Here is a 15,200-nt window from a genome sequence, read left to right on the forward strand (position 1 = left end):
ATGTTATCTGCTTTAAAATAAATATGGTGTATTAATTATTTGATTCATTAAACAATCTGTTTTCAATGTTGCTTATTTCATAGACTTCACATCATCAAATGTTAGATTCCCACAACAAAATCAGAGATCAGAATCAAATCCATTAGCTTATTAAGATGGAAAATTGAAGAGTGTACATCAAGTTGCAGAGTAGACAGATATAATGACCTCATTTGGAAGCTAGCCAAATGCTTTGGATAATCTTTACGTTGTGAATATCCAAAGAGTCAGGAAACTGCATCATTTAGCTAACACTATAATCAACCTGTTAAGCAGTACAGTAATACCTTACATATATAATGGCACTGATTCCTTCAATTTATAAAAGTATTCCCACTTTACTGATTTTAATCCAATACTTTCATTTCTATCCGCCACACCTGCAACTGTTTTTTTTTAAAAATGACCTTATAGTCATTCCTGAATACAGGGGGGATCATTTCAAATGAACAGATTTGGCATCTAGAAGACAGGCGCAAACACACAGGCACAGTTCACACACTAAATCTTCAGAAATCATACACACCTCCAATTATACAGTATATTTTGGTTTTATGTGATTTCAACCTTGCACCTTAAGAGCTACTTTCTTAAGAAGCAATTAATTTTCCAGTTAAAGGCAACACAACTGAAGGCCAATCAACAAAAATGAGAACTAGTCAAAGGAAGAAGGATGGATGTTTCTTAGCCTAATTTCCAATTCTTCTTTCCTTGAATGCTTAACTCCATCAGTTCAACTAGAGGACGACTGCATAAGGCTAACCAAAGAGGATGGTAGTGCTCTTGATATCCATAGATTTATCTGTCAAAGGCTCCCACCCACTTAAAAACACTAGAAAATATTATACTATAATTAGGCTTTTCATTTTATTTGATATAATTCTCATCTGAATTCCACATTTTTTTTCTAATTTTATAATTTTAATATGATTTAATATAAAAAAAACATTTATAGGGATGACTGTCATTAATCAGCTCTGGGAAGCTCCCAATTAAAAGTTAAAACAGCATATAAATCATAAATCAAATCACATTTTTTTCATCTCTTGGAGGTGGAGAGTTATGGAAAATATAATCCAACACATTTGAAATGTAACAAATTGAAAAAAGCTGCCCCATGCAAGGACAGAAGAAAGATCTCTAAAACTTGCAATGAGAAGGAAAACGGAAAAATAAAAGAAGCAAGGGTAAAGGAATGATATACATTTATTTCAATTACATCTTCATGAATATTTGGTAAAAATTGTTTTCAATAACATCAATCCTATTTAAAATGCTGTTTATGTAATAGTAAATAACATTTTCATTCTTAATTATGTTCAATTTGAATCAGTAATTGTACAAGTTAGAAGGAGTTCTTCATTCTGGCTGATAAAGAATTCTTTGTAGTTTAAAAACTTTCACATTCTTACAGAAGTGTAAAAAATATAATCATGACATCAAATGAATGAAAAAAATACTAAGCTGGTGATTATAATGACATCAATGCTAGTTGCTTGTAGTACCTTCTAAAGACACCAACTCCATTTTATTACTAATTCAGAATAATGGGGACACCTCAACGATGAGCGGGTGATATGGATGATGCTGGGTGACACTACTAGTAGTTACTGAAGAAATAAGGTACTGTTTCCCTAAAATAAACCTCTGTAATTTTAAAAAAAATGGCATGCTACTTGCTCCAAGACAACTAGGTAAATGCTAATCTTGTTTGAGGCTATCAGCAAATAATAATGTGGTTTTGCCTTCTATAGATAGTTTATTTTATCTAACAGACTGATCTGAGTATCATGATGAAAACCACTTTTGTATCACTGGGTCTTCATCTGTGCATGATGACAACACAAAAATACAGAAGGGTTGGTGCCTCTTCTCTATTTGCACTGTAACTTGGTGACAGTAATTGGCCCTCTTCAAGGTTTGCTAGCACCCTCATAACAATGCAGTTACAATACAGCACTGCACTGATTTCTAGTAAAATCCTTCTGTTATCAAGATGGTAATTTTTCTGTTTTTATTAAATAGCACATGTTTCTTGTTTTTTATCCTAAACTCCACAAACACTGATGACATACTTTCAGGAATTAAGAATTAGCTAATGATCAATAATCTGCTAATGATGTGAGACAAGAGCAAAGATATCACCAATATTATATCTGACATCAAATATCATACTATCCTTATAAGTAAAGTCCATCCTTCCCTCTTAGACTGGTATTCAGTTAAACAATCTTCTTCTCTTATGCAAAAAGACACCAAGCTAGCTTTTTACATAATGCCATAATAAAATGACATTATGACAAAACCAAATAAAATATAAGCAACATGGAAATGTTCATTATTGTTACCAGTAAGTTTCATCAAGAAATTAACAGATACATCTTAAATAGTAAGTTTAAAAAACTAAATATTATAAAGTGTAATACATCCCTATATTATTTAGTTATAGGTTAAGAATAGCATTGAGATTTGATAATTAAATAGACATTTTAAAGACTGAATAGTTATCCAAAGGTGCCATCACAAAAAGAAAACACTTCTTATATTTTTTCTACTTATCCATTATCTATTAAATATATAGTACTTTATATTTTTACACAAAATCCCTGCAGTGGTGTCTAAAGCATTTTATTTTTTACTAAGTGATATCAATGAAATCCTGCAGCAATGAAACCACAAGAAGCAGACATGTATGTGGTGCAGAAGCTTCCCAGTTTATTCCTATATGTGATCCAAGCATATTTTGCTCCTTAACTCTCATCATCTGCATTTTTTACAGAGGAGAAGCATTTCTCATATACCAAAGATAGCGAAGATGCTTTTTATTTTTCCTGACAGAACACCATCTTTTTATAACTCTAGATTACACTTGCAGTTTAAGGCAGCAGCAGTGACAAAAATTCCAGTAAGGCTTAAGAAGCTATTACTCATCTATGTACTTCATCATGCAGTTAGCTATTGTTTACCTGCATCTCATCTTTGACACACCCACCTCCCAAACAGTACGGAAGAGCTGCAATTTTTAGATGAAGGCAAAAATCCCTCTTGCATTTTGGAAGCCTTTTGCAACCGTAAAAGCCATCTGAAATTACCCAGCGGAAATATTCCAGGAACAAAAAAAGCCAAGCATGCTGATGTATGAAACCCAGCCTACCTGAATTCTTCAAATGCATACATGGCCTAGGAAACAGGACAGAGGCCTTGAAGTCTGCAAGATAACCTTGGTAAATCTCAGGAGAAACATTTAGTTGGCCAAGCCACAGGCATCACCAAGAGCAGCAGGCTGTAAAGATTCTGGAAGAAAAGGGGCTGCAGATATTGGCCTGCAGCCTGCAGCTCAACCAGCTGCTGACAAGCAGCAGCTCGCAGGGAAAGGCGATAGAATACCATGTGATCATTCCAGCAAGTCTGATTAATGCAGCATACTCTAATAATACAGGCTGATATCTTTATTATTCAAGCCAATCCATGCCATACTTACTAAACCTGAAACACGCAACACTTAGCATCTCTTGTTTTATGTTGGGAAGTGGGGAGGGGGAGGGTTTGCATTTTTTTTAAAATGAAAAAAAATGCATTTATTCACAGAAAAGAAAAATGTGGAATCAGAGAAGGTGTCGTTTCAACAGGATTCACTGGAGTTACACAAACTAAAACTGTGAAATAGGATTTTAATTCTATTTTTTATCATAGCTATTTTATGTTTTAAAAAACGGCAATAAATCCTACCTAATGTACTATGTTAAATGCTTCAAATCTGCATACAACTGCATGAAAAGGCAACTCCAGATAGGGCTGGAAAAACTAGTGTGAGCCCCTGAAGAGTTGCAGTCTCACAGCACGCTAATAGTTTATTTTGTTGCAAAACAATACTAGAAGATTCAGTTTCACTCATCTCTGAAACTGGGAGTGATGTTTAGGGAGAATAGGAACTACGGTCCAATAGTTATGGGGTCAAGTTTGAGAACCAGTGCATCCACCAGGATTAAGTAATCAGATGCCTTCTAAATAAATTGGTCTAGAATTTTCATAATTATTTAGCATTTAACATTGATCCAGAGGAGCCAGAGGTCTCAGTTGATAACAGGCAGATCCAATATTTTCAGGAAGCCAAATTAGCAAGAGTTGAGCTGGAAGACACAAATCAGCACTCTGGAGTTAACTATCTGATGGCTATTGATGGTTCATATGAACATCCCTACAGTTGTACTTCATCAGCTAATATTCAAGGATGTGGTTCTAAATCTGGAAGTAATGTATAACAGACAGAGTTATCATATTTGGACTCTCCCATCTCTTGGAGAGAGAGGGGAAGAGGGAGAGAGAGGGGGGAGGGAGAGAGAGGGGAAGAGGGAGAGAGAGGGGGGAGGGAGAGAGAGGGGAAGAGGGAGAGAGAGGGGGGAGGGAGAGAGAGGGGAAGAGGGAGAGAGAGGGGGGAGGGAGAGAGAGGATAAGGGGGTAATCTGTCTACAGCAGCTTCCACCTGAGTTGGCAGGTAACACATCTGGTTCCCATGGAAGCACATGCATATATGCAAAGGTTTCCTGTCCCGTCCCCCCCCCCACCTGGCAGACAGTTGTACTGTAAGTATAAAAACAATCCCTTCATTTCTATTCCTCTTATGCTGAGGAGATAATACCTGAACACAGTAGAGATCAAACCTAGACAGAAGACTGCTCTATCCCCCTTCAGCAAAGGCAAAATCTGATTTCTTTTCTGCAAATCTGGCACACTACAGTATTAGTCAAACGAACAGCTTTCACACTCAAAACTCGAGGCAATGTATCTGAAGGGATACAACATAGCCCAGGCTTGACTCTTGCCATATGAACCCTGGGGGCCATGAGGTGCATCAATCAGTAGCAGCCACTCCTCTTCTCAACATATTGTTGCATTAAAGTAATAACCTTCCAGATCAGAGAAAGCAAAATCAGAATATCACTTACAGCATTGTTTTTTTCCCTCACGACTAAGCGAACCTGCTCTTTCTAAAGCTCTCCAAGCCCTTTAAAAAGAAGGGATGCCAGATATTTTTGCTATTTTTAGTTTTCTAGGGAGTTCAATGTTAAAACAAAGATTTGTCCAGGAAATCCCAGATGTGTGGTAACCCCACAGACATCATGCATTATCTTCCATTAATTTGTTCAAGCTGCACGAGTAGATTAAAATGGCTGGAGCTATAGCGAGACCTTCTTCGCCCTTCTGCTCCTGCCTCCCCAATGCAATTTTTTAAAGGCTGTGGCTATCAAAAATCACAAAAATGTGTGCTTAATTGACAAGATTCACATAACATGCTATTTTACTGTAATATAAAATAGGGTCTATGGTTCAAGACATTTTCTTACCATGTTATGCGAGCCAGATCATTGTATAATGACACAGGAACTGTGAATGTTTAACATATGTTTACTGTTCAGCAAATGAAATGTTTTAAAATGCGATAGAATAAGAACAGACAAACTGGTGTGACTTGAAAAGGGCCAAACCAGCAGAGTCACATTTTGAAAAAAGCAGCGCTGACTGAGGGAAGTCGAAAGTGTTAGGAATTGAAATATGCGTCAGGCAAAAGCTTGTCTGCCTAGCAACAATACAAGGAGCAATGTGGAACATTCTAGTTTAGCAGACAACATACAGTCAGGGGAACAAACTTTCAAACATGAGCAGCATTCATTATTAAAAGCATGGCTTTTTAAAAAAGAGGCAGGAGATCTGCAAAAAGAAAACTTATTTATTTGCAAGATATTAGAAAAGTCAAGGTATTGCAATGTGCAAAAAGAGAAAAAAAGGAAAAGATTGTCTAGGAAATCATTTTGGGAATATTTCCAAAATACCAACTGTACCCAAAAAGCTTTGAAAGATGTTGGTATTCATATTAAAAAACAAAGCATCTCCATCAATCCTAAATTCACTTCCTTTGAAGTCAACTGGTGACAGAATTTCGCCCATTGAAAGGTTTAAGGTTGCAACCCTGTCACATTTTTTGATAATGTTCATTGAACTTCATCTAAAAAAATATCTACACTACAGTTTTGAATTTGATTTATATTTTTCTAATTGTCACATATTCCGACCAAGGAATCTTTATTAATGACATGGAGTTATTTCAAGATATTACCAAAAAAGGCTCTATTTCATCAAATGTTGTGTTCAAGAAAATGTTTTAGTAAGTCTATAAACATTTTCAGTTAACTATGCTTAAAATCACTACTTTTTGAATCATCTATTTCATTTTTATTTTTATTTTTTTAGTCATTCACCAATTTCTTCTTCTATCTTTTTCTTCCCAACATTCTCAGACATCATACCAGGCTCATCACCAAATCAGTTTTCCAAATACTCAACCTATGGCATTTAAAGTGATGGTTACTGGCTCCAAAATGGCAGGCAATATTTTTTTGCATGCATGTAACACATGCGATGCACATTTAAAAGCTTTCGTTGTCTGATTACACCTTCCATTTTGAAGCCAGTAACAATCAATGTGATTTCCTCTGTACTTTACAACCTTCAGACACTTTCAGACACAACATAGCCAAATTAGAATGTTTAATGCAAACCAGAAGAATGGTTTAATATAACTGTCAGCTGCAGAGCAAAGCTTTTATACAGATACGCCTCAGCTAGATCTTTTAATTTTTCTAACTTTTCAAAATTAACAGATTTTGGGGGTTCACTTAATGGTTTTGGCATGTAAAATCATATTTCTCTGCAGCTTAAAAAACAACAACTCGTTCCCACCTTGGATTTTCAGCTATTACATATTCAGCACTTCATATTACAGGTTTGACTCAACTTGTATCAGCTTCCATTTGCAGTTTAATTATTATTTTACTTCAAAATAATATATAGAGAGACATGGTTTTATCACTAGGCAATAAAGTCATTTGTGGTTCAACTACAAATCTCCAATTTGTATGATTTATAAATATTTTCAAATATTTTTCTGATACAATGAATTAATGATATTCTTAGCAATTAATAAATACTCTTTGGAGTATTAGCTACTCTTATGACATTTTGCAATCTGAAATGGAATAGCACAACTCTAGTTTCACAACAAAGAAAACAGTAGGTACTCCAGGATGACCAATATCTTTTTTCACCAAGAGACAATTAATAACAAACAAATCCCACACAATTTGCTATTTTTTACCTAATTGTTGCTACAGGCTAGCATGTAAGATTGTTACATACTGTTTGCTACAAAAAAAGACTTATCTAATTTTAACTCCCTGTGAAAACAACTCCTCCTCCTCCCCCCCCAATCATCATCATCATCATCAATCATCATCACCATCCTGCCTTCTTGCCCATAAGGGACAAAATAGATAAAATATAATTAAAATTAGACTTTAAAAATATATATTGATTGTTCCCAGGTTAATTTGACAGGTCAAATTAATTTCAGTTTTAGTTATGTGAAAACTATATAAAGCAAGTTAGAAGAAATGTGATCTTATCAAATAATTCAAGCTGCCTGTTGTAGAGCTCAAATGCATGAACCATTCCATACATTTATATTTTAATTTCAATCCCACATTTTCACAGCGGGATCAAGAGCAATCCTGGACTCAAGGTTAAGTATTGTCAATCACCTACAAAAGTATAACTAAATTTATCAGCATTCATTATTATTAAAGCATGCCATAGCATGAATAGATTATGTAATAACACACTTATCCAATGAGTCAAAAATAGCAAAATTGTTTGTAAACAGAATTTATGTAGTGTTTAAATCTCACCAGTTAATGAAGTGTGCGTGTGCACACACACGCATCTTGGATGTATTTTTACATGATAACAATGAATAAATAATGAAATATTATCTGAGATCTCACAATTAAATTTGATGATGTTTTAGAACCAACTATTAAATATTTCTTTGCTATGATTTATTTTTCTCACCATACACCTTTACAATTTATTTATTTTTCCTAATAGATTTTCCAGAATCTTTCTTCCAAATACCATCTAATTAATCCCCCAGTGGTACTTAATCATGGTTTGACAATCAGAAATTATCATTAATATGTTATATATATATATGAGAGCTAAATAGCTTGAAATAGATCTATACTAGTCTCCCTTTATTTCTTTATCAGCGAAATATAAATTTGGTATAAAATGGTTTGTCGTGAATGCGACTGCTTGAGGGCTCCTGGATTGCAGCTGAAAGAAGAAAGGGATGCAGTATGCTCCCTCCCACATGCTGGGGTAGACTAAGTGCCTCGATAGAAAAACACTTAATCTCCCCCCTGGCTCAAGATGATAAAGGGAGGAGAACTTGTGGCTCAGAGGTTAATACAACTGCCTAACATGCAGGCAACCCAAGTTCGAATCCAAGTAAGATCATGGCTAGCTGATGAGAGCTAAATAGCTTGAAATAAATCTATACTAGTCTCCCTTTATTTCTTTATCAGTGAAATATAAATTTAATATGTGTGTGTGATATATGTGTGTGTGTGTATGTGAGAAAGAGAGAAAGATGTGATGTGTGTGTGTGTGTGTGTGTGTGTGTGATATATATATATATATATAGCAGTTTATAGACAAAGACATTGTATATAGTTAAGATAATTTCCCACAAATTAAAAATACTAGATCCAAATAATATTAAGTATGACAGAATGATGTATTATAATGTATTCAGGAGCCCAGTAATTAAACAAAATAATTACATGGAAATTTGAAGGTTTACTTTACTAAAACATGGTCTATATGTCACACATTTATAACAAACCATGCAATCTGATCAAATACCAATTTCCATGTTCCCACATTAGCTTTCATTTTCAAAATTTTTATTTTCACTTTTGAGATTGTAATCAAAAATTACATCAGTCCCACTAGGCAGACCAGATTAGGAATCAACTCCACATAAAGTCTAAAACTATTTTTATTGATATAGGGTATAATAATAGAATCTTGCAAGTCTGACTGTGCTGTACCTCCTCCTCCTGTTATACTCATCTGAATTAGGGAGGTGTCTTTCTCTGCGGCCGGCCAAGGGGGGAGCAGGGAGATGGGACAGATGCCTCCTGCAGTACCCTGCTGCCCAAATGGGGTGGGAGGTGCATGAGGCCCTGTGTGCCCTGTTTTCAGCCTGGACGTCCTTCTGCAGCACTTTGCCAGCCAAAACGGGGCACAGGGGGCCTGCAACAGAGTGCTGCAGGAGGCCATCCAGGCCCCAAAATGGGGTGCGGGTCCTGTGTGGCACTCCTATGCCCTGTTTTGGCCAGCAGAGTGCTGCAGGAGACCATCCAGGCATGCAGCCCCCCCATACCCCATTTTGGCTGCCAGAGGCACTGTGGGCGAGTCCTTTGATATTTCCAGGCCAGGCCAGCCCCGCAGGCCAAATTTAAGCACCCAGTGGGCCAGATCTGGCCCGCGGGCCTTGAGTTTGGCACCTCTTGTCTAGAACTTCCAGTACTCACTCAGGGAAATCAAAGACAAAGGGTTAGGGCAGATAAGTAAAGCTTATTACAGATACAAAATATTCCTAATGAAAAAAATAAATCTACTTCTTTGAAATTTAATAACAAGTAAGAGATATACCAATAGCTTAACTACTGTACAACACTCGTGGATCCACAAATTATGGCCTATCTAAAATGAAAAAGAATATCTTGCAGTAATATAGACATGTGGATGGTTTTCAAAGTACCTTTATGGTTTGAAACTCTTCCACCTATGTACAGACTATGATCCATTGCTTCCTCTGATAAAATTCAGTTTTAGATTGAGTACCAATAAGACCCTGAGATCTCTTTTCTGTTCATGAGCCATAACCTTCGTGTTTAATGCCATCTAGGCAAAATAACTTAGTAGTAGACTATACTGTGCTTGTTTGCCTTGTTTTACTTGTTCGTTTTTATGTAATAATCATGCTGTATCTTGTGACTGAGACCTTGGAGTCAAGTTTGAGCCCAATATTTTTCTCAAACTATGATAAGATGAGTGTCTGGGAACTACTGCCAAGTTGTTATCAGTGAGCTGGGCATCAAACTGTAAAACAAATTGAAATTTCCAGCTTCACTGCCTACTTCCGATTGGTGTTTTCAAGTTGTACATTAAATCACTGCTTTTGACCCACTTCCATGGGCAATAGCTTTTTTTAAATGGCTTGTCATCATAGTTATGCGACATGTCTATTTCACTCAATCTATTCTTTAGATGACAGAAAAACTTACAATATCATCCAGAATGACTTTTGGGTAATAAAACTGTTATCCTTGCTGAAATGCTGTAAAAAGTTTTGGAAAAACTTTAGGAAAGGCATCATTAAACGCAGTGAATGTGCAAAGCCATCTGTTCAGTGTACCAAGTTAAGTCAAAGTCTTATCTCTTTTGCAGCAACCAGAATCTTTCCAGTGAAAAGAACCCATGTGGTTTACACCAGTGCCAGACAGACACTGGAAGAAAATTAGAAGTAATAGTTGTTTACCTGCAGTTTGTAAGTATTTGATCATCATATGCTATTTTTTTAGACATTTTAAGATTTTAACCATGATCAATTTTACAAAATCCACTACCACTGATTTCTTAAAAAGCATAATGATTATGATAGGGATGCCTTAATGAGCCCTAGTCAAAGAAGAAATTAAATGGAAACTCTAAAACCATTTTCTAGCATTGTATGGCCAAGGAGGTCTTTGAGATGAAGAATTTTCTAATGGGTCATTTCAGTGGTGAAATCTAAAATTTGTTACTACCAGTTCTGTGGGTGTGTCTTGGTGGGGGGGTTAATGTGACTGGGTGGGCGTGGCCAATTTTTTTTTAACTTTTAAAACCATTTTTTTTTACAACCTCTTCGGCGAAGAGGTTGTAAAAAAATGCTTTCAAAAGGCTCTGACAATCCCAGCTGAGTTGCCTGATCAGCAGAGGCTTTTTTTCTTTTAAATGCCTCTGATGATCAGGCAACTCAGTTTGGATCGTCAGAGGCTTTTAAAAGAAAAAAAGCCTCTTCCGATCAGGCAACTCAGCTTGGATCGTCAGAGGCATTTAAAAGAAAAAAAGCCTCTGCCGATCAGGCAACTCAGCTGGAATCATCAGTGGCTTTTAAAAGCATTTTTTCTACAACCTCTTCAGAGGTTGTAGAAAAAATGCTTTTAAAAGCCTTTGAGGATCCCAGCTGAGCCGCGCAATCATCAGAGGTTTTTTTTTTTTTACTTTTAAAAGCATTTTTTCAGCCAAAGGGGTTGTAGAAAAAATACTTTTAAAAGTTAAAAAAAAGCCTCTGATGATTGTGCGGCTCAGCTGGGTATGGGGGGCGGGCAGGGATTTTTGCTACCGGTTCTCCGAACCACCTGCCTCCATTGCTACCAGTTCGGGAGATCCGGTCAGAACCGGGAGCATTTCACCCCTGGGTCATTTCTTTTCTATATACATGTACTGCACATACTTCCTCTTTCAAGATGCTATCATCTGTTGTTTCCACTTTAATTCTGATTTTTCCACCTCTTGCCAGGCTAGAAGTATCAAAACTTATCCTAGGAAACTATGTGCATATCAGCTTACCATATCTATTAAAATAATAGGTGGTTTCTCTTTCTTCAAGAAGTCAAAATATTAAAAAGATATGACAATGAAGCCAAGAATAACTTTCCATATTAGGAAATAAATGTTTAACAGCACAACTTTTTAAAGTCTTTTAAATTAACTTTCCCTCATGGAAAAAAAATTACTGTTTAGAAATATCTGTTCTACTGATATTCTTCACATGGAGAATATAAGGGGTGGGGGAGGGGTGGAAAGCCAAACAGTGTCATGCCAGATTGTTCTAAAACTTTTAGGAATCTAAAGATTTAATCTTTGTGTGTATTATATTTGGACTGAATTGAGTTCTTTTGTTTTGTTTGAATAGGATGTTAAAATCCCATAAAAGTTATCATTCATTTATGTATAACATACCAAGCAAAAGGGTCGAAATAAAACTGGAATATTGTAACAATTTACAACAGGATATTAGGATTAATTAGTACAAACAGCTCCTCATGGGAAATAGATCCTATCTGGTTTTTACGAGACAAAACTAAAGTAAGCAATTTCATGGACCCTAGAGAAGACTAAAAATTTTAGGTAAAGATTTACAAGCCTCTAAAATGTTGCAAAATAATACTATATAACAATGAAAATAGTGAAGGAAGTGTTTAAGAATGAAATTAGAAAATACTTCTAAGGATTTGTTTATAGATAAGATATGAGAAATGGGATGAAGAGATATTTCTAACTTTAAAGAAGGTGATGAGTTACTAAATTTGTTTCAGAGGTGGGTTTCAGCAGGTTCTGACCAGTTCTGGAGAACCGGTAGTGGAAATTTTGAGTATTTCAGAGAACCAGTAGTAAAAATTCTGACTGGCCCCACCCCCATCTATTCTCTGCCTCCCAAGTCCCAGTTGATCGGGAGGAAATAGGGATTTTGCAGTAACCTCCCCCTGGAATGGGGGTGGGAGTGGAGATTTTGCAGTAACCTTCCCCTGCCACACCCACAAGCCACGCCCACCAAGCCACACTCACAGAACCGGTAGTAAAAAATTTGGAAACCCACCACTGATTTGTTTATATTTGTGATGAAGGATGCTTTTTCTCTATGGGCTGAGAAATCTCGTCTGTCTGCTTTCCAGGCAGTGGCTCTTCCTCTTGTCTTCCAAAACTATTCTTACAGCTCTTACACCACTTCTGTGATGTTACCATGTTATAAACCATGTCCAGAGGCAACAGGAAATGCATCTCTCCCACCAAAAATATGAGGTTGCACATTTTTTAAAAAACCCAGTGATACCAATGTGCTTTATGCAATGCACTACATACATATATTATGCATGTAAAACTGAGAGAGCCTGTTTGGTCTAGTAGTTAAGGCACCAGGCTAGAAACCAGGAGATTATGAGTTCTAAGTACCCCTTAGGCATGAAAGCCAGCTAAGTAACTTTGAGTAAGCCACTCTGTCTCATGATGTCAGGCTCAGGTAACAAGCCACTCAGTCAATTCCTGTCACAAACAATGGATCAATATTTGGTTGATCAAAAAAAAAAAAAAAAGGTGGGTCCTGTGCTTGTGAGAAAATGCTAGAAAGAAAGGAAAATATATGGGAAATTGATCTCAAGCCTTTTGTTATAATTGGTTAGAAAAAAGTGTGAGTGGAGGTTATGCTGAAACTCTTTGAACTTCAATATACAGCACTGCCTTGACAGTAGCAGTGACACAAGATTTTATGAATTCAATTTGTTTAATTAAGAGACTTTCCAAGCCAAGCACATAATACCATAAATCTTTTCTTTTTTTTCTTCTTCCTGGACATTTTGGAATTTGTGGATTTAATGATAAACTTTACTTTTTTTCTTGCTTGATTATTTTTTATGGTTTTGAAATTTAATAAAATCATTAAAAAAAAGAAAACAGCAACAAGTAAAAGTCAGGTGAATGAATGAGAGAAGAACAAGTCTTTCCCTGTTTCACCTCATCATCAGAACAAGGTCTCTGATGAGGATGGGTGGGCTCTCAAGTGTTCTAGATCCCTGATGTTATATTGATCAATAGAATGATGCTTGGAAGGACATAGGTACCCAGTGACATTTTTAAACAATAGTTCGTTTAGTGACTATTCAAAATTACAATGGCACTGAAAAAAGTGACTTATGACCATTTTTATACAACTCTTACAGCATCCCCAGGGTCATGTGATCAAAATTCACATTGAATATTTATGACCATTGCAATATTTTGGGGCATGCTTTTGCGACCTTCTGACAAGCAAAGTCAATGGGGAAGCCAGATTCACTTAACAACTGTGGCAAGAATGGGGCAAAACTCACTTAACAAACTTAACAACAGAAATTTTGGGCTCAATTGTGGTTGTAATTCAAGGACTATCTGTACTGTATTCCAAATTCATGGAGGAACTAAAGTAAGAAAGTAATTTAAATTACTGTGCAAAATTTATCATCTTCTCTGTTTCAGCAAATATCACATTTTCTCATTCATCTTATTTGTGTGATAAGAAATAAAATTATCTGTAGTAAATCTCTTACTTTGCCTTCCACAATATCAGAATATGATTTTTTTTAAAAAAATCAATTATTTAGCAACCCATTCCCATATAGTAAGAAATTATTTAAATATATTTTAAAGAATGTATATTATGGATCATGACTGAAAAAAGTTATTCCCATTTCTCACTGTTTTGAATGTATCACTCCCACATATAAAAATGTGCATCAGAAGCAGGGTACAAATAATTAATTAAAATTAAAAATAGCTGCCCTCATATTTTAATTAATACGACTTTCCTCAAAAAGACTTTGAAATAATACCTGATAATTTACCATCATTTACTGTCAGTGCTGAAATGTGGCATTAGCTTTTCCTGTGATTGATTTTAATGCCAGGAAGAACAATAATTATAATAATCTATTCCGGCACAGACATTGTTTCATAACAAGAGTCAGGTTGAAAATATTTCAGAGGTGTATCAAAAGTTCCATTTCTACTAATCACAAAAGCTTAAAAATAACAACACTGGCTGTGTTCATCAAATGAACCATGTTATGTTTAGCCATAACAAATCCATTGAAACACAATGCTATGATGATTAATCATCTAATAGTAATGCCAAGTAACAGGGCCTTTAATACATTCTGAGCCCCAGAACCATGTACATATATTTGTAAAGCTTTGCGAAAGGCCAATATAGTTGGGGCCTCTCTAATTTCCAAGGGAAACCTCAGCCCCAAATCCTGGCTTGAACAGATTTTCTGTGGACCGGAGGGGCATGGTTTTGCATGCTGCCTGCATCCTGCAGATGGAGCTTTGCTTGTTTGCGCGGCCCAGTTTCTAGCATGCTGAGGCCTGGTGATGGACCACGGACTGGGAGTTGGGGAACCTATGATCTAGATTATCCATTTCATCCAAAATCGTCTGCAGCTGCCATGTAACCATTCTCTACACAATCTTCCCTAAGAAGGGAATATTGGAAACTGGACAAAAATTGTTTAGCTACATTAGGTTGAGCAATAGTCCTTTCAGGAGCGGGCACACCACAGCCTCCTTAAGATACAAATAAATACAATAAATTAAAAATAAAATAAGTTAGTTATTTTACCCATCAATGTCAAAAAAAATGACAATAAAACAAAAACCCCTCCAGTTTTCAACAATAGGAA

The 15,200-nt window shown here is 36.0% G+C and overlaps 1 protein-coding gene across 4 annotated transcripts in view; it reads right to left on the minus strand.

Moving 5' to 3' along the window:
- EVL (Enah/Vasp-like) overlaps positions 1-15,200 on the minus strand; it is a 168,880-nt gene that overhangs the window by 141,853 nt on the left and 11,827 nt on the right. For 2 of the 4 annotated variants that reach the window (XM_087872243.1, XM_060687320.2), the window contains exon 1: positions 3,194-3,404. The exons of the other annotated variants lie outside the window; for them this stretch is intronic. In XM_087872243.1, coding sequence (XP_087728369.1) covers positions 3,194-3,216 — 23 coding nt within the window. In that variant the 5' untranslated portion in view covers positions 3,217-3,404. Of the gene's footprint in view, positions 1-3,193; positions 3,405-15,200 lie in introns of those variants that run through there. 4 annotated transcript variants of the gene reach the window in all.

The sequence above is a fragment of the Pantherophis guttatus genome, chromosome 1, assembly GCF_059756535.1.
Source record: "Pantherophis guttatus breed Tessera chromosome 1, ASM5975653v1, whole genome shotgun sequence".
Classification (NCBI taxonomy): domain Eukaryota; kingdom Metazoa; phylum Chordata; class Lepidosauria; order Squamata; family Colubridae; genus Pantherophis; species Pantherophis guttatus.